Source organism: Lagopus muta, chromosome 1, assembly GCF_023343835.1.
Source record: "Lagopus muta isolate bLagMut1 chromosome 1, bLagMut1 primary, whole genome shotgun sequence".
NCBI classification, from domain to species: domain Eukaryota; kingdom Metazoa; phylum Chordata; class Aves; order Galliformes; family Phasianidae; genus Lagopus; species Lagopus muta.
In genome coordinates this window covers 60,075-78,304 of record NC_064433.1, presented here as the reverse complement: position 1 = coordinate 78,304, position 18,230 = coordinate 60,075, and the positions used below count along the sequence as shown (strand labels likewise).

The 18,230-nt window shown below is 59.4% G+C and overlaps 1 protein-coding gene across 1 annotated transcript; it reads left to right on the top strand.

Moving 5' to 3' along the window:
- The first annotated feature begins 9 nt into the window (after positions 1-9).
- LOC125696860 (capping protein, Arp2/3 and myosin-I linker protein 3-like) lies at positions 10-18,210 on the top strand. Its single transcript, XM_048953093.1, is given in 37 exon segments — positions 10-348; positions 1,360-1,454; positions 1,925-1,975; positions 2,441-2,500; positions 2,992-3,113; positions 3,446-3,645; positions 3,648-3,689; positions 3,692-3,813; positions 4,390-4,463; positions 4,768-4,843; positions 5,313-5,401; positions 6,267-6,361; positions 6,709-6,795; positions 7,435-7,544; positions 7,880-7,957; positions 8,032-8,108; positions 8,647-8,751; positions 8,831-8,900; positions 8,996-9,077; positions 9,158-9,254; positions 9,528-9,582; positions 9,677-9,849; positions 9,921-9,989; positions 10,613-10,706; positions 10,781-10,879; positions 11,433-11,555; positions 14,160-14,273; positions 14,600-14,781; positions 15,396-15,483; positions 15,858-15,938; positions 16,247-16,313; positions 16,402-16,472; positions 16,953-17,014; positions 17,354-17,418; positions 17,568-17,638; positions 17,744-17,837; positions 17,955-18,210. Coding segments are annotated over 37 exon segments (3,780 nt in total). The 5' UTR covers positions 10-47; the 3' UTR covers positions 18,194-18,210.
- Positions 18,211-18,230: the final 20 nt, after the last annotated feature.

Sequence of the window (18,230 nt, the reverse complement as noted above, 5' to 3'; positions counted from 1 at the left end):
GGGGGAAAGGGAGTTGGGGTCGGGGGGACTGGGAGGAACTGGGAGTTATGGGGGGCAGCAGGGGAATAGGGGGGCTGAGGTCGTTCCACGATGTATTGGGGCGGTGGGCTGTACTGGGTGAATGGGAGAGGGACGATGTATTGGGGAGGGACGCTGGGGGATCTTGGGGAGGGGCTCTGAAGGTTACGGGGGATCGCGGGAGCGCACCGGGAAGAGCCGGGCTGCGCTCGGGTTCCTTCGGACGTTTCCGGCGTCGCTCGGGAACTTCCGGCCTCGCTCGGCTCGGCTCGGCTCCTCTCGGCCGCGGCATGGCCCCGCCGGCGGGGGACGTGTCCCGGGAGCTGCAAGGTAGGCGCCCAGCGCCCCTGTAACCCCAAATCCCCCGCTGCACCCCAAATCCCACCCACATCCCTCCATTTCACCCCAAACCTCTCAAAGTCCTCCAGTTTCCCGCTAAATCCCCTCAGTTTTGCATTCAATCCTCCCATTTTCCTCTAAATCCCACCCTCGCTTCCCTCAGATCTCCCCATTTACTCTCAAATCCGAATTAAATGCTTCTATTTCCCCCCAAATCCGTCCACAATTTCCCGCAATTTCCCTCAAATCCTACCCGAATCCCCTCATTTTCCCTGAAATTTCTCAATTTCCCCTCATTTCCCCCCGTATCTCTCTTCATGGGATCCCCCATAAACTCCCATGGGCTCAAGGCCCCCATATCTCGCTCCATATCCTTCCTCATCCCCCATCCAATCACCTCATACGTCCCCAGATCTCCTCAGTGCTCCCCTCCATCACCCCATAGCGATCCATGTTCTTTCCATGCAGCCACCATATTCCATCCATGGCCCTCCTATCCCCCCCTGTACCCTCCGAATCCCCAAATCCCTTCCCTTGACCCTCCCATCACCTCAGCACCCCTCCTTATTCTCTCCACACTCCCCGCAGATCCCCTCCACGGCCATCCCGTAATCCCGCCCCAATTGCTCTATAACATCCCCCCATAATCCCATAAGGCATCCACAACCCTTCCGTAGGCCCCAAACGTACAATATCCCCCCATAAACTTCCTAGCACCATACCCCCCCCCCCAGATCCCTTCCGTGCTCCCCCACGTCCCGCCATAACCCCCCAGACCCCATAACCCCCAGATGCTGCCATGACCCCCTGGAGCTCCCAGCCCCCCTCCTTTCCCCCCGTGCCCCCAAAGCTCCGCGTGCACGGCTCTGGGCCGAGCGCTGTCCGTGGTGCTGAAAGCGGCGCTAAACGGCAATGGGAGCGGGGAGGGGGCAGCCTGGGGGGCGCTGGGGAAGGGGAGGTTCCAGGGATGAATCCTTCCCCTCGTAACCCCAACCCATTCAGAAAGCATCCGCCGGGCCCTGGGGCGGCCCCGCATCCACCTGCTGCTGCGTGCCCGCCTGGAGACCAAACCCCGTCGGCTGGAGGAGAGGATCCTGGTGGGAGCTGGGAGGGATGAGAGGAACGGGAGGGGGATCGGGGCCCTGGGAGGAGGACTGGGGGCGCTGAGAGGGATCCAGGGTTATTGGAAGCACTGGGAATACTGGAAGCGGGCTCAGGGGGTACTGGGAGTAGAAATGGGGACACTGGGAGGGGGTCTGGGACATTCGCTATTAAAGACCTAAGAGTTATTGTGAGCACTGGAAGGGGGTCAGAGGCTACTGGGAGGCACTGGCACTGAAAGCAGGGACACTGAAACGGGTCTGGGGGCACCGGGAGGTACTGGGAAGGGGAACAGAAGCACTTGAAGGGGAAATGGGATGCTCTGGGAGGGAGGCTGATGGCACTGAGAAGGGAAATGGGCAAATGGGGCTCTGGGAGATCAGTGGGAGCACCAGGGGGCACTGGGAGAGGTCTGAGCTCTTAGTGGAAGCACTGGGAGCACTGGGTGCCAGCCTCTGTCCCCCAGGCCCTCACTGCCTGGCGCCTGCACCTCTTCGGCCCCACAACACCGGCCAAGGTGAGCCCTTGCACGGGAATTTGCACGAGTGAATGTGCTCAATTTTCACGCGGATTGATATGGGGATTTGCAGAACGATTTGCATAGGGATGTTCAGAGGGATCTGGTTGTGCCCAGCACGACCCACTGCATGAAAAACCACGTGAGGATTTGCACCGTTCCCTAGCACAAGCATTTTATGAGCATTTGCACAAGGGTTGACAGAAGCAGCTGTTTGCACAAGCCTGCCTTTTTGCACCAACATTCACATGAAAGCTTAGATGGGAATTTGCACAATAATTTGCATGAGGATTTGCACAAATGTATGCATGAGGGTTTGCATGGAGTCCATCCTCTTGCAGCAGGGTTTTCATACTGCTGAGCCCTTTCCTACCTGTTTGCACAAAGATTGCCATGAGGAATTGCACGTGGATTTGCATGCCCATCTGTGTGCCCACGTGCACAAAGCTTGCTGTTTGCTGCCAGGCTGAAGGTTCCCTGAGCGTGCTGGAGATTCGCTGCATCAGTGCCACCAGCCCCACCCAGGTACCCAGCACCTCCCAGTGCAGACCAGTATGGGCCAGTGCAGACTGGTGACCCTCAACTGCTTGCCCAGAATCATGCCGAGCTTCTCAGTGTGCCCCAGTGCCCTTCCAGTGACTGCCAGTACCCCCCTAATGATCTCCTTAAGTCATTGCTTTACCTTATAATATTTCCCAGTATGGACCAGTGGCCCTCCACTGCCTGCCCAGTCTCCATCCACTGACTCCCAGTGCCTCTTGGGCCCTTACAGTATATCCCATTAGCTCCCATTATGGACCAGTGTGAACCAGCCAGCCTCCACCACCTTCCCAGCTCCCTCCCAGCACCTCTCAGTGACCTCCCAGCACTCTCCCAGTATATTCCAGTGCCCTTCCAGTTTGTACAAGTCTCTCCAGTCCCCTCCATTCCCATTGGAGAGCCCCAGTCCCCCCAGGGCTCTACCAACACCCCCCCACCAATGCCTCCCAGTGCCTCCCAGTACACCCAGTTCCTAGGTGCGCCTGGACACGGAGCGGGGTCCCCTGGCCCTGGCCCTTGCCAGCCCTTCTGCTGCCGCCTGCCTGGCCCGGGAGCTGGGAGCCGCCCTGGGGCGGGCCCTGCCCTGTGCCCCCCCCGTGTGAGCCATACTTGGGATATGCTGGGAGAGGGTTGGGGCGGGCGGTGGGGGGGACAGGGAGGGGACCGGGAGGCATTAGGAGAGGGCGGAAGGGGGAGGGAAGGGATTTGGGATATACTGGGAGCAGTCTGGGGAGGGATTAGGAGGCACTGGGTTATGCTGTGATGAACTGGGAGTGGTCTGGGGGCACTGGGATGTACAGGGAGGGCACTGGGGTGGGTGGTCACCGCGGTGTACTGGGATGAACCGGGACGGGAGTGGGTGCACGGGAGCGCATCGGGGGCTCCAGTCGCGGGGTCTGGGGGGGCTCTCACGCTTGTCCCCGCCCCCAGCTGGACCCTCCCCCCGGCCCCGCCCCTCGACACCTCCCCCACCTCGGAGAGCTCCGCCTCCAGCGGCCCCAGCGTCTGCGGTGAGGGGCGTGGCCTCGGAGGGGGTGTGGCCACGAGGAGGGCGTGGCCTCGCCACGGGAGGGTGCTCGGTGATGGGCGTGGCCTCGGGGGCTGTGTTGGTGTTCGTGAGAAACGGGAAGGGGGGGGTTGAGGGGGCGTGGCTTGCGGCCGATGGGCGTGGCCTGGGAGGGGGCGCGGACAAGACCGGCCACGCCTTCTCCCCTCCAACCCCAACAGGGGGCTTCTCGGACACCTATGCGGCGCTGTGTGACTACAACGGGCTGAGCTGCCGGGAGGAGGTGCAGTGGGTGTGTGGCGGGAATTGAGGGCTGCGGGGCGTGGGGGTGGCTTGAAGGGGTTCTCTGGGGGGCTTTGGGAGGTTTATGGGGTCCCTGGGGGCCTTTGAGAGAACGTATGCGGCAGTGTTTCGGAGGGTACGTGGGGTGTTTTGGTTGGGGCGATGGGGTTTATGAGAAGCTTTCTGGGGGGGCTCTATGGCATTCCTAGGGGACCTTGAGAGGTCCGTGGGGAAATCTTGGGGGGGTCCTGGGGGATCACTGGGGGTCTCAGTGTTCTCTTTTGTCCTGAGGGATTTATGGGGATATATGTGGGGGTTTGGAGGTGTTTGGGATGCAAAGAGAGCATGGGGTTTTAGGGGGGTCGATGGTAGTTTGTGGGTTCAGCACCAAGGACAGCGTCGAGAGAGGGCTTGGGCTCCACGGGGCTGCTGGGAATCCTTGGGATCCTTCCGGGGACCCTTGGGGGGTCTCTGGGAGGCTCCAGGGGATTTTTGGGATCCTGCGGGTCAGTGGTGGGTCTATGGGGTCTTTGGATTTCTCCGGGGGGGTCTCTGGGGGGCTATGGGGGTTTTGGGGTCCCCCCAGGACGTGGACACGCTGTACCATGCGGGGGAGCGGAGATGCTTCGACCTGAGGGACTTCAGCCACTTGGAGAGCCGGTGATGGTGGCACTGGGGGCACTGGGAGGGAATGGGTGTTACTGGGAGCACTGGGAAGAGGCTCGGGGCAATTAGGAGACACTGGAAGGGGAAATGGGGACACTGGAAGGGGTTTGGGAACTGTGGGAGGTACTGGGAGGGAGAATAGGAGTTTTGGGAGGGGGCCTGGAGCACATGGAGGCGCTGGAAAGGCAGTGGGGAACTACTGGGAGGTCACTGGTGCTTACTGGGAGTGCTGGGAGGCGGCTCAGGGTTACTGGAAGGCACTGAGGAGTTCGGGTGCTTACTGGTGGCACTGATGCAGGGAGCTGGCACTGGCAGTGGCAGCACTGGGCTACAACCGCTGGTTCCGGGGGCTGTGCTGCCGTGATCTACGCCTGGTGGGTACCCCAAACCCAGGATCTCCCCATAGCCTCCACTTTGGGATCCCCTCGTTCCTTTCTTCCCTCCCAAACCCCCGCTGTTGGAGTCCCCCGATCCTATTCTCCACTACCCCATTTTGGGGGAACCCACTGTCCCTTTGCACACACTTTGGGGTCATCACCTTGCCTTCTTGCCGCATTTCTGAGCTCCTTCTGTTTTCAGGGTCCTCCAACACCTCACTTCCATCTCAAAATCAGTCTTGGGGTTCCCATAACTTCCTCCATCCTGTCTTGGGGTCACACAAGTTTCGGGGCCCCCACAGTTTTGGGGATTCCCCCTGTCCTTCCGCACCATTTTAGAAGTCCCTCCCTCCCTTCACCCACCATACTCCTGTTTTTGGGTCCCTGCCCCCACCCCATTCTCAGGGTGCTCCCCATTTTGGGGTTCTGTCTCCAACATTTTGGGCTCTCCCATGTTGTGGTGCAGAGCAGTGAGGTGCAGGCACAGGTGCTGCATGCTGTGCGTCGCTCACCTGCGTTGGAGGAGCTGATCCTGGACAATGTGGGGTTAAATGCGTATGCCTGGGGTCGATTCCTTTGGGACTTGGGCTGTGCACCATAAGTGGAAGGGGTGGGATTCTGGGGGGAACCTGAGGGGGGAGGGTTGGAATGGTTTTGAAGGAATTTGGGGGGGCGATTTTAGAGGTCTTGGGAGGGATTTGGGGGGGCCATACTGGAAGGATTTGGGGGAGTTTTGGAGGTTTGGGGGTTTTGGAGGGGTGGATTTTTGGGACATTATTGTGGGAATTGGGGGATTGTGGTTGATTTTGGGGGGTTTAGGGAGATTTGGGGCATTTTTGGTTGGTTTGAATGGTTTTGGGAGCGTGTGGGGGATTTTTGTCTTTTTAGGGGGGGAAATTTTAAGAGTGTTGGGGGTGTCAGGGTGGTATTGGTACATTTGGGAGGGAGGCGTGGGTATTTTGGTTAATTTGGGGGAATTGTTATGGGTTGAGAGTTTGGGTTTAGGGTTGAGGTTAGGAGATGTTGTATGGGTTTAAAGAGATCTGGTCCACTGCAAGTTTGTGAATGCACCCTCAATATGGAGGGATCTAAAATCTAAGTGGAATTTGGGAGGTTTTGGGAAGATCTTGAGGGGGTTTGGGGAGGATCCTGTGGGGTGCTGGGATGTTTCAGAGGGGTACAAAATTGGGGATGTCCCCTTTAGCTGGGGGAGGTGAGATTATGCAGGAACGGATTTAAGGCATTTGGATTCTTTTTGGTTGGGTGCATGAGGAGTGCTTGGGGAAGCCCTGGGGGGAATTTGGGGTGGATTTTGTGTTTTGAGTGAGATCTTGGTGGGTTTGGGGGGATTTAGGGTGAGATTTGGGGGCTTGGGGTGTTTCAGAGTTCGAGGTGCCCAAATGTGGCATTCCCCCCCAAGGGACTTCGCCTCGCGGTTGGCAGCAGCGCTGGCGGCTCACCCAGACCCACCGCTGCGATGCCTGGAGCTGCCCCGCGGATCCCTGGGGGACAAAGGTGACCTGCACACCCCCACTGCTCCCCAGAATTCCTACTGCACCTCAGAGCCCCCATGGCACTGCAAACCCACTTACAGAACCTCAGAAATCTCCCTAACGTGCCAATTCCCCCATTGGACCTCAACTCCTTTTCTTGCACCCAGGAATTCTTCCTCCAAATCTTACCCCAAACGCCCCCTTCACACCCCCAGTTGTCCCCAGATCCCATTACGGGATCCCCTAAATTGCCCCCAAGTCCCCTGACTCCACGATTCCCCCACCCCCAGATCCCTTATTCGGTGTTCCCCAACCTTTTGGGGTCCGCCCTTATTTTGTGGTTCCCCTCAATTTCGGAATCTTCTCCAGGCCTGGCAGCACTGAGTCAGCGCTTCCTGGGGCTGCCAGGGGGGCTGCGACGGCTACGCCTGCCCCATTGCGGCCTGGGGGCACGAGGTGGGGCCGGGGGAACTGTGCGGTGTTGTGGGGCAGGGGGTGTTGAGAGCAGGGAGGGTGCGATGGGTATGTGGTACTGGAGGGATATGGGGGAGGGGAAAGGATATTAAGGGGCCATTGGGTGACCCATAGGGTTTTGGGCGCCTTGCAGTGTAATGGGGACCCATAGGGCTGTCGGGTGTCCACAAGAATATTGGAGTGCCTTCTAGATAATGGTATGCCCCATAAGGTTTTGGGGTGCCCATGGGGTGAAGGAGACCTACTGGGTAACGTGGAGCCCTGTGGGGATATTGGAGTGCCTGTGGGGGTGTTGGGGTGCCCACTGGGGTTGGTTGGTGGCAGGGGAAGATTGTGTTACTTGGATGCTTCTGTAGCATGGGGGAGCACTCTAAATGTGAACAGGTTACTGGTGTGAAACCGATTATTTTGGTACCAAAATATTTCTGGGGGTATCTGTGGGGGTTGTGAGGTGCCAATGAGTGCAGTGAATACAACGAATACTGTTGGGTTCTGGGGAGTCCCCTGGGGATATTGGGCTGTGCATGGAAATTTTGGATGCTTATGTGTGCTGTGGTTCTGTGTGCCTCCATGGGTTCCTATGGGTGTCCTTCATGCTACTGCGCCCCACCTGCCTCACAGGATTGGCGGCGCTGGGCCGGGCGCTGGGCGCAAACCCCGCTTTCCGCAGTGCCCTACAACTGCTGGACCTGGGCCACAATCCTGGGCTGCTGGGCAGCCCCCACGGCACTGTAGGATGGGAATGGGGTGCTATGGGGCAGGGATGGGGCTGTGGGGCACTGGAGGTCAATGAGGGGTACTGGGGTTTGGATATATGCTATGGGGCTGGAGTGGTGCTATGAGTTGGATAGGCTGTATGGCGTTGGAGGGGATGCTATGGGCTAGAACAGGAGTTGTGGGACTGGAGAAGTTGCTATGGGGTTGGAGAGGGGGTGTTGAGCAGGGTACAGTGGGATGCAATGGGGCTGGATGGGTGCTAAGGGGCTGGATGGGATGGGTGGTAATGTGGGACTGAGTGCTATACAATGGAGCAGCCATGGGGTCAGGCCCTACTCCACACCTCCAGGACCTCTTTGCCTTCCTGGCTCAACCCAACGCCCTCCTGCACCTTGACCTGGCTTCCACTGACTGCGCCCTTGATGTGGTGAGGGGCTGTGGGGTCGCCATGGGGCTGCCGTGGGGCAGTCGTGGGGCTGATGGCCCCCTTGTGCCTCCCAGCTCTTCGGGGCGCTGCTGCACGGCTGTTGCTCACGGCTCAGCTACCTCAACGTGGCCGGGAACAGCTTCTGCCACCGGTCAGCTCCTGCCCCACATGTCAATGGTGGCTGTGGGGCAGGGGGCAGGTGGGGACTGGGGAGGCGGTTGGGAGCCCATCGGAAGTTGGAGTACCCTAGTGGCCAGATAGGTTGTCCAGAATGTCATTGGGTGGATGGCCATCCCACTGTGTGGTAGAGCATCCCGTTGGGTGATAGAAAACCCCTGTGAGCACTGAGTGCCCCATTGGCCGATCGAGAAATGCCATTGGGCTGTTGAATAGTGGAAAGACCCCTTTGGGCATTGGAGCTCCCAGCTGGCCAATCTCTTGGGTGATCTGGAGCAGCATTGGGTGGTTGAACATCCTGTTATGTGTTCAGGAACCTCACTGGGTGGTCAGGATCCCCATTGGGTGGTCAGGAACCCCATTGGGTGGTCAAGTACCGTGTTGGGTGGTCAAGAACTCTGTTGGGTGTCCAAGGGCGCCATTGAGTTTTGGCCTGACCGGTTGACGCAAGGAGTGCCTGACTGACCCCAGACAAGTGGGGCTGATGGAACCCTGCTTCCACCTCCCCCCAGGAAGACCCGTGAGGTCCCACCCACCCTGCAGCAGTTCTTCTGCAGCACCTTTGCTCTGTCCCACATCAGCCTGGCAGGCGTGCGGCTGCCCCCTGATGCTCTCAGGTGAGCTTCGCCCCCTGGGGAGGCCCTCTGCCTTCTGGGGAGACGGAGATGTGGGAGCACCGTGACCTGCCCTCCCCAGGTCTCTCCTGCAGGGATTGGCTGCCAACACCCACCTGAGCGACCTCCACCTGGACCTGAGCAGCTGTGAGGTGGGGATGGGGGGCACGGCCCAAGGCGGGAGGGGCCTCGTGGGCACCCTCACATCGTTTTCTGTCTCTGTCCAATTCTTGGTGCCATCTTACAGCTCCGCTCGCCAGGGGCTCGTGTGTTGGAGGAGCTGCTGGGGGGCATCAGTGCCGTGGGCAGCCTGGACCTCTCAGACAATGGTGAGAAGAGGGAGAAACCCCGTCCTGGGGACTGGCCTGGGACCCCCCGCTGTCTCCATTTCTCCCCACACTTCTCTCAGGCTTTGATGCCGATTTGCTGACGCTCGTACCAGCCCTGGGGAGGAACAAGGCGCTGAAGCACCTCTGGTTGGGCAAGAACTTCAGTGTCAAGGCGCGGTGAGTGCCCTGCTGGACTCCCCTGGTTCCATAGGGCCTTCTGAGGGCCCCCCTCCCCACCAGCCCTGGAGGAGGTAAGCAGAACCATTGTTGGGCTGAGCCCAAGGAGGTCCATCCTAATGGCCAAAGCCGTGTCATGGAAGCCCACCAAGACCTGATGGGCCATGCTGTGCCCATGGCGGCCCACCAAGACCCAGAGTTCTCATTGACATCTTCTGAGACCCCAAGGGCCAGGTCGTGTCCATGTCCCACTGTTCTTTCTCCCCCCTTCAGAACACTGGAGGAGATCCTCCACAAGCTGGTTCAGGTCATCCAGGAGGACGACTGTGTGAGTTCCCCAGGGGACGGTGGGATGGCAGGTGGACATCCCTCCTGTGGATCCCCCAGGCCCCATCTCATGTTCTCTCTGGCCTTCCCGTAAGTCCCTGCAGTCGCTGTCAGTGGCTGAATCGAGGCTGAAGGCCAGGACCTGTATCCTGGTGAACGCACTGGGCAGCAATGCCTGCTTGGCAAAAGTGGACCTCAGTGGTAACCTCATGGAGGACATGGGCGCCAAGATGCTGGCCAAGGCCCTGCAGATCAACAGCACCCTGCGGTGGGTGGGTGGTTTCACGGGGGTTCAGGGGTGGTCTCTCCACCCCGATGTCACCTGTGGTCCCATGGCAGGAGCCTTAGCTGGGACAGGAACAACACAACAGCTGTGGGCTTCCAGGACATCGCCAGGGCCATGGAGAGGTGAGTGGGACCACCAGCATATTATACTGCAGGTGGATGCCCCATCTGGAGCATGTGAACATCAGGTTCAAACAACCAACCAGGTCTGGACATGATACCTGGATCTCCGGACAGGTCAACCAGTTTTTGGACCTACTTGTCAGTTCTAGACTGTGCAACTGGCTATTCCACACAGGTTGATGAGTTACCAACTGATTTTAAACTGGTCAATAATTTTTAGACTGGGCAACCCATCGCAGACAAGTCAGTGGGTTCCCAATTAGTAAACTGGTTCTAGACTGGTCAACAGTGTCTAGATCAGACAACCCATCCCAAACTTGTCAATTGGATCCCAACCACTCAAATGCTTCTAGACTGGTTAAACATGTCTAGACTGGACAACCATCTCAGAGCAGTCAACTTTTCCAAAACGTCAATGGGATCTCAGCTAGTCAACTGGTTCTAGACTGGGCAACCATCTCTAGACTGGTCAGTCATCTTTAGACCAGTCAGCTCATTTCAGTTCAGTCAATGGGATCCAGTCTGGTCAACTAGCTCTACAGTGATCAACCAGCTGTTGACCAATCAACCTGCTGTATTCCGTTGTCAATGGAATCCCAAGCAGATCCGTGTCCTCTCAACAGCAACCACACATTGACCTTCATGGCCCTTCCCCTCTGCGACCTCACAGCCGCCTACCGTAGTGCCCCGGAGCGGACAGACACTGGTTGGCAGCAGGTGAGTGGAGGCACCTGGGGATTCTCTACAATTTGTGTCTGGGAGTCTCAGGCATCCCAATTTCCCTCCTAAAGATCCAGTGGTGCCTCCTACGCAATGGCCGCGGTCCCAAGGTGCCACCAGAGCAGGTGCTCCGGCTGCAGCGGGGCATCGTCACCAGCACGGCTGAGCAAGTAATCTTTCCCTGGGGACATGGGGAACCTGGGCACTGGGGACGCTTGTGGGGCAGGAGAGGGCATGTGGGGCCGTGGGGCTGATGGGGGAAGTGACGTGCAGGATACAGGATGGTGGCCAGAAGGATGCTTGGGTGGTTACTGGGGTGGCTGCTAGGCAGCTTTTGGGGTGATTATAAGTGTTGCTGAGGGATTGCCTCGGTGGTTTCCAGGGCAGTTGCTGGGGCAATAAGAGCAGAATCTGCTGTTGTTTCTGGAATGGTTGCCAAGATGAGAGATTGTCAGAGCAGTTGCGAGGGTGGTTGCTGGAGCGGTTATTGGGGTGATGGGAAATATTCCTGACGTAATGCTGGGCTGATTGCTGGGGCAGTGGCAGGGTTGTAGGGTGGTTGCCGGGGTGATGGGAGGTGTTGCTGATGAGGGGCCGGGGCAGTTGCTGTGGAGGTTGCTGTGGAGGTTGCTGAGGTGATGGGGTGGTTGTTGAGGGGATGCCGGGATGGTTGCCAGTTGCCAGGGTGGTTGCCAGGGCTGTTGCCAAGGAGATGTGCTGCAGATGCTCTGCCGGCTGAGCGGCCGAGTGCAGGCGGCGGCGCGGGGGCTGCGGGGGCACCCAGGGGCACAGCGGGACCTTGCAGAGGCCCAGGAGCTGCTGCGGGAAGCCAGGAACGCCCGTGCGGTGAGCACCCCAACAGCATGTCCCAACAGAGAGCGATTGGAGCCTGCGTGCCCCAAGCCCTGAAACACCCCAAAATCCCCAGCACCACAGGCATCTGACCCCCACATTGAAGCATCTTCTCCCCCCTAGAAAATAGAACCCACAAAGAACCCCAGGAACATCCACAGGACCCCAACATCCCCCCCCCATTTTTAGCGTATGACCAAATTGAAGTATCTCCCCAGGAAATTGAGCCCCCAAAGCGCCCCAGGAACCCTGCAGAAATCCCCTGCGTGCCCATCAGAATTGGAGTGTCCCACTCCCCCTGTTGAAGCTCCTCCCCAGAATTGAAGCATTCTCCCTCAAGGAACCTCAGAAACATCCCCCCAAAATAGCGTCACCTTCAAAATAGAAACATCTCACTCCAAAATTGAAGCTTCCCACCCAAATAAAGAGAGTCCTTAAAAAGCTCAGAATCTTTATAGAAATAAAGCACACCTCCCCAAATGAAGCATCTCCTCCCAAAGCTGAAACATCTCCCCCCACCCTGATGGAAATAGAACTCCCCCTCAAAAAACAGAAGCCCTCCCAACCCCCATCCCAAACCTCCCTCCAGAACAGTGCTCTTCCTCTCAAAAATGACACCCCTCCAAATGAGATCTGCTCCAGCACCACAAAACCAGACCCCTGACAGCCCCCATAGGTCCCAAATTTTCACCATGACCTTGTGACCCCCCCATGACCCCATGACCTCCTATGAATCCCACTGCTCCCCCGTGACCCAGGGACCCCTATGATCTCCTATGAACTATGATACCCTGTGACTTCTTTGACTTCCCATGACCCCATAACCTCATGACCCCCATCACTCCTATGGCCTCCCATATTGTCCCATGACTTCTATGACTCTCTTGACCCCTTGCATGACCTCCCCCCTTTTCCCACCCATAACCCTATAACCTCCCTTTTGAGGAGTAGGAGGGAAATGCACAGGCAGTAGGAGCAGGGATGGGTGCCCTGGGAAGAGTGCACAGATGTCAACAGGAAAGCCATGGCACAGATGGAGCTGCACTGGGCCAGGTGTGGCAGATAATGAGGAGGGATTCCGCAGGTCCCTTGGTCAGAAGAAACAGTGAGAAGAGTGCACCGTCTGTGATGGATGAGAAGGGGGCCAAGGCAGCAGCAGGCACGGAGGTGGCTGAGGCACTCCATGAATTCTTTGCCTCGGGCTTCGCTGTCAGCCACGTCTCACACATCTCTCCAGGCGGAGCTGGGGCAGTAAAGTCCCTCCACCGCAATCAAGCAGCAGGTTTGAGAACAGCCGATGAGACCGAATGTGTGCAATCCCTGCTGGATCCAGATCTGCTGTGGGAGGTGTTCAGGGACCTGAAGGCTGAGCGGGCGATCTGAGAGAGCACGGCTTCCCCAAGGGCAGCTCATGCCTTACCCACCTGGTGCCGTGGTGGAGCGATGGCTGCTGCAGACCAGTGCAAAGCAACCGATGGTGTCATCTGCTGGGACTCCTGCAGGGCTGCTGGCATGGCCCACATCACACCTCCCATATGGGAAGATACGGATTTCACCATTCCATGGGCGGCTGCAGCCCAAGGGCTATGGGCAGTGGCTCTGTGTCCAGGTGGAGGTGCTCACAAATAGCGTCCCCAGGGGTCCTCGTGGGAGCGGCGTGCCTGAACATCTTTATCAGGGATTGGATGTTGGGATCGGCGTGCCCTCAGCTTGGTGATGACCCCATGTGAGTGCTTCAGGAACACAACCAAAGGATGTTGATGCCACCATCCAGAGGGAGCTGGACAGACTCAAAAAGTGGGCACGTGTGAACTGAATGAGGGCCAGCGGGGCCAAGTGTAGCTGTTGGGTCGGGGCAATTGCAGCTGTGAGTACAGAGTGGGAGAAGAATGGCTTGAGAGCAGCCCTGCTGAGGGGGCCGGGGGTCCTGGAGGGTGAAAAGCCGGATGTGATCCAGTGCTGAGTGCCAGCAGCCTGAGGGCAACCGCAGCCCAGGCTGCACCAACGGAGAGCGGTGGGGCAGGAAGGGGACCGGCCCGTCTGTCTGCCCTCGGCAGCCCCATCCGGACCGCGGGAGCCGTGGGGCTGCGGGAGCGGGGCCGGAGGAGCACGGGGACGGCCGGGGGTGCAGCTGTGTGTGGGGAAAGGCCGAGGGAGGCGCTGTGCGGTCTGGAGAACGGACGGCTGCGGGGAGACCGCGCTGCGGCATTCCAATACTCGAATGGAGCCTATGGGCAGGAAGGGGAGCGACTTTGAACGACCCGGCGCTGCTGCCCGGAGCTGTGGGTGCCCATCCCCGGAGGTGCCCCGGGCCATGGATGGGCAGCCCGAGCTGGGGGGCATGCAGCCCATGGCAGGGGTGGGCCTGGATGGTCGTTAAGGTTCCTTCTGAAGCAACCATTTCATGATTACTCCCCACAACCCCACGAACTCATCACCCCGTGACCTCACGTGACCCATGACCTCACATGACCCCATGACAGCCATGACTGCCACGATCCCCTTGAACTCCATGACCTCTATGACCTCCATGCCCCTCCATGACCACCTCCGACTCCATGGCCGTGTGAACGCCCTCCTGACCCTGTGACCCCACAGTTGTTCCCCAGCCTGGCAGCGCTGGGACCGGCAGGAGCCGGAGCGGGGCCGCTGCAGCTCCTCCTGCAGGGCGTGGCTGGGGACGTGGCCAAGGCTGTGGACAAGGAGCTGGAGGTGAGCGCTGGGGGAACTGGGAGCGACTGGGAGGAGTCTGTTGGGGAGCTGGGAAGGAGTGGGAGGGAATGAGAGGCGTGGGAAGGACTGGGAAGGACAAAGAGGGAGCTGGGAGGAACTGGGATGGAATGGGATGGAATGGGATGGAATGGGAGGGACGGGGGGGGCTGAGAGGGAACAGAGAGGGAACTGGGAGACACTGGGAGGGAACTGGAGGAACTGGGGATGCTGAAGGCCCTCAAACCCCAATCGGGAAGGGAAAGGCCTTCCAGGTGGGGGTCCCCTCGCCGGAAGTCCCCCTCCCAACCGGAAGTCCCCTTCCCCAGGTGCTGCTGGAGGCGCTGCTGGGTCGGGCCGCCGAGCTCTGCCCCCGGGCGACGGCGGCTGGGGTGTGGCCCGGGGGGGCGTGGCTCGGGGGGGCGCCTCGGCCACGCCCCCCGCTGCCCCCCGGCCTGGCCCCGGGGGCGCTGCTGGAGCGGGCAGGGGAGGAGATCCGGGAGCAGCTGGGGTAAGGGGGCACTGGGGGGACTGGGCGCACTGGGATGGGTGGGAGCGAGGTGTAGTGGGAAGGCACTGTAAGGGCAGGGGGGGACGTTGGGATGTATTGCAAATGAGTGGGAGTGTGTAATGAGAGTGCTGGGATGGTCAGAGTGACTGAGACGGTGTTAAAGATGACTGGGAAGGCGCTGAGATATACCAGGAAACCACTGGGATGGACTGGGATAGATTAGGAAGTACTGGGAGAGCATTGGGGTGAACTAGGATAGATTCAAAAGGACTGGTAGGGCACTGTGAAATGCTGGGAAGCCACTTGGGAAGCGGCAAGTGGGGCATACTTGCAGGATGCTGGAATATAGTGGAATACAGTTGGATGTACAGAGAGGCACTGGGATATACTGAAATGGCACTGAGATATTCAGGGAGGGCACTGAGGGTTGCTGGGGGAGTGCTGAGGGGAACTGGGAGGCACTGGGACATACTGGGAGGGATGTGTGGGAAACTAGAAGGAGATCAGGGAACACTGGGAGGGGATTAGGGTGCACTGGAATGTAATGGGAGGGCACTGGTGGGCACTAGAAGGGGTGCTGGTGCTGGTGCCACCCCAAGTGTTCCTGTGGTCAGGGAGGTGCAGCTGGCGCTGGTGACATCCCTGACCCAGGCAGTGGTGGCTGAGCTGCTGCGGGAGCTACGCCGTGTCCACCAAGCACTGGTGAGTCCCCCCCGATCCCCCAACAGCCCCCTGGTCCTCCATAAGCCCCCAAAGTAATCCAACACCCTCCAACGTTCTCCAATTCCCTGAGGTCTCCAATACCCATTGGGTTCTCCAACATCCTCTGGAGACCTCCAACCCCTGAGACTTTCCAAGATCTTTTGGGTCTTCCAACACCCTTCAAGGTCCTCTTACATTCTGTGGTGCCCTCCAATCTCCCAAAGTCCTCCAGCATCCTTCCAGCCATCCAACAAATTTTGGGTCCTCCAACACCATTGAGATCTGCAAACACCCCCTCAAGTTCTCCCACACTCCTTTGGTCCAAAACCCTACAATATCCTCCAGCCCTCTAAAATCCTCCGATGTGCCTCCAGGCCCAGCACCTGCAGGATCCGAGGAGTCCCCAGGGGCAGGAGCCATCCAACAGCACCGATGAGGAGCTGGGCGTTGACGTTGTAAGAAGAAGGGCAAAAGTTGGGGAGGACATCCAAAATCTGAGGGGCATGCAGTTTTGGGGTGTTGGGGTGCCCTGTGGATCAGAGGGGAGATCTGGGTGGAGTCCATGGGCTCTGGAGACCCCACTGAATATTTTGAGTGCCATGAGAGTTTTGGGAGGAAGGCCGGGGATCTGGGGAAGCTTATGCATGGGTGTGGAGCTAAGGAGTTTTGGGAGTCTCCTGTGGTTTGGGTGTACTTAAGGGTGTTAGATTCACGTGACAGTTTTGAGATGAAACCGAAGGACTTTTGGGTTCTTCCCTTGGAGGATGCACCGACGCTGCAGCGGCACAGGCGCTGCTGCCGCCGCACCCGCCCGCCTTCTGCCTTCATGGGTGAGCACCTGCATGGCCGCGCACCATCACCTGTCATTGAACGTCGTAGTGCATTGTTACCCATCATGGCAAATGTCACTGCCCCCAGGCCAATCCGAGGGCCTGGAGTCACCGTCGCCTCCCAGGAGCTCTGAGGGGGATGCCAAGCCCCACCCACTGGTGAGTGGCCCTGCCTGCCATGACAGAGCCCTGTCCATTGGTCCCTAGCCCTGCCCACAGCCCCACAGCCTGCCCTATGGGTGCTGTCTTTAGGCTTGTAGCCATGGCCACTGCTGGACACGCCCCCAGGCACATCGCCCCGCCCCCAATCCCACAGCCCCACTCCCATCCCCTAGCTGTAACCACAGCCACTTGGCCCCGCCCACCGGCATGTAGCCCCACCCACATAGCCCCGCCCACAGACGCCCCTGCTCAGCCCCTCATGGCCTCTCCTCCAACTCGTGGCCCCGCCCCCTGTCTGCAGCCCCCCCCTTTTGCTCTTGGCCACGCCCACCGCCCAATGGCCCCTCCTGTGACCTAAGACCCACTAAGCATCCCCTGACCACGCCCCCAAGATCTTATCCCCTCCCCTCGAGGCCCCGCCCCCTGGGTAAATGGGCGTGGCCTCCCTTAAAGGCGCCGTGCTCCTCCTTCCCCCAGCACTTCAGGGCCCCGGAGGCGCAGACCGTGGGGGGCTCCCCGCAGCAGGAGGAGTTTGGCCGGTGAGCTGGGGGTGAGGGACTGGGGTACAAGAGGGCGTTCCCAAGGTGATGATGGAGGGATCAACGGGAACTGGAGGGAGAGGGGAGCTACTAGGGTCCAGGAGAAGGCAACTGGGAATAATGCAGGGGGATCATGATGAATTAACTGGGGAACGTAAGGTGCAACTGAGGTCTTCTGGTGCTGTGGGGTACAAAAATGGGGTAACTGCGACTTCAGAGAGGGTAAATGTGGAAAGTCTTACAGAGGTAATGGGTTAATCTGTGATCCTGGAGGGGTAGCTGATGTTGAGAGGGCAATAGGAGGGTTCTTGTGGGTCACACGGTCTGTGTCGCCCCTAGGCTGCCCCCCACAGTGCCTCCCTATCCCCAGGAGCACAGCTGCAGCCCAGGCTCAGAGGCATCAGGTGGGTTCCCCGTCCCAAAAGCTGCCCGTGATGCTTGAATACTCCCATAAAGCCAGGGGTTCCCCAGAACCCTCTTCACGAAGAACACCCTCGCCAAAATTATTTTTCTCTCTCAAAAACGTGTCTTTAATTCACATTTCCCACTGCAGCCCCTCCGGAAGCTGGCAGCCCCGGCCTGGAGTGGGCAGGGCTTCCTTCCCCACAGACCCCGCCCCCTCAGGTGAGTGGCAGCGCGGGGTCAGCTAGGCTCCGCCCTCCGCCGGGAGAAGAGCAGCCTTGGGGGCGGAGCTTAGGGCTGCAGGCTCCGCCTTCCGCCTTTCTCCAGGCCCCGCCCAGGATGGGGGCTTGGCCCCAGCAGAGCTGCGGCGGCGAGGGAGGGGGCGGGGCCATCCCGGAGGCCACGCCCACTGCTCCCACAGGTGAGGGCGGTGCGAGATCCAGCGATAGCGGGAGGGATTCGGAGGTGCGCTGGGATGCAGGAGGGGTTCAGGCGGCGTTCCTGGGGCGCTGTGGGATGCCGGAGGTCTCTCTCGCAGGGACCTCAGACAGGAGCCGCCAGCTGCCCCCCCCGAAGCCCCAGCGGAGGCAGCGAGCCCATTCCTGCGACAAGGCGGACGCCGGGCCCGGGCCGGGGGGAGGAGGTGAGGCCGCCGCGGTGCTCTTAAGGGGCCGCCGCTCACCTCACCGCTCGAACGGCCACTTCTCCCCACAGGCACCTGAGGGGCGGGCAGGACCTCGCGACGGCCGCTCTCGGACGGGAATAAACTTTTATTGAAGAGAAAGCTCGGGAGGTCTCGTTAATGGCATTAAAA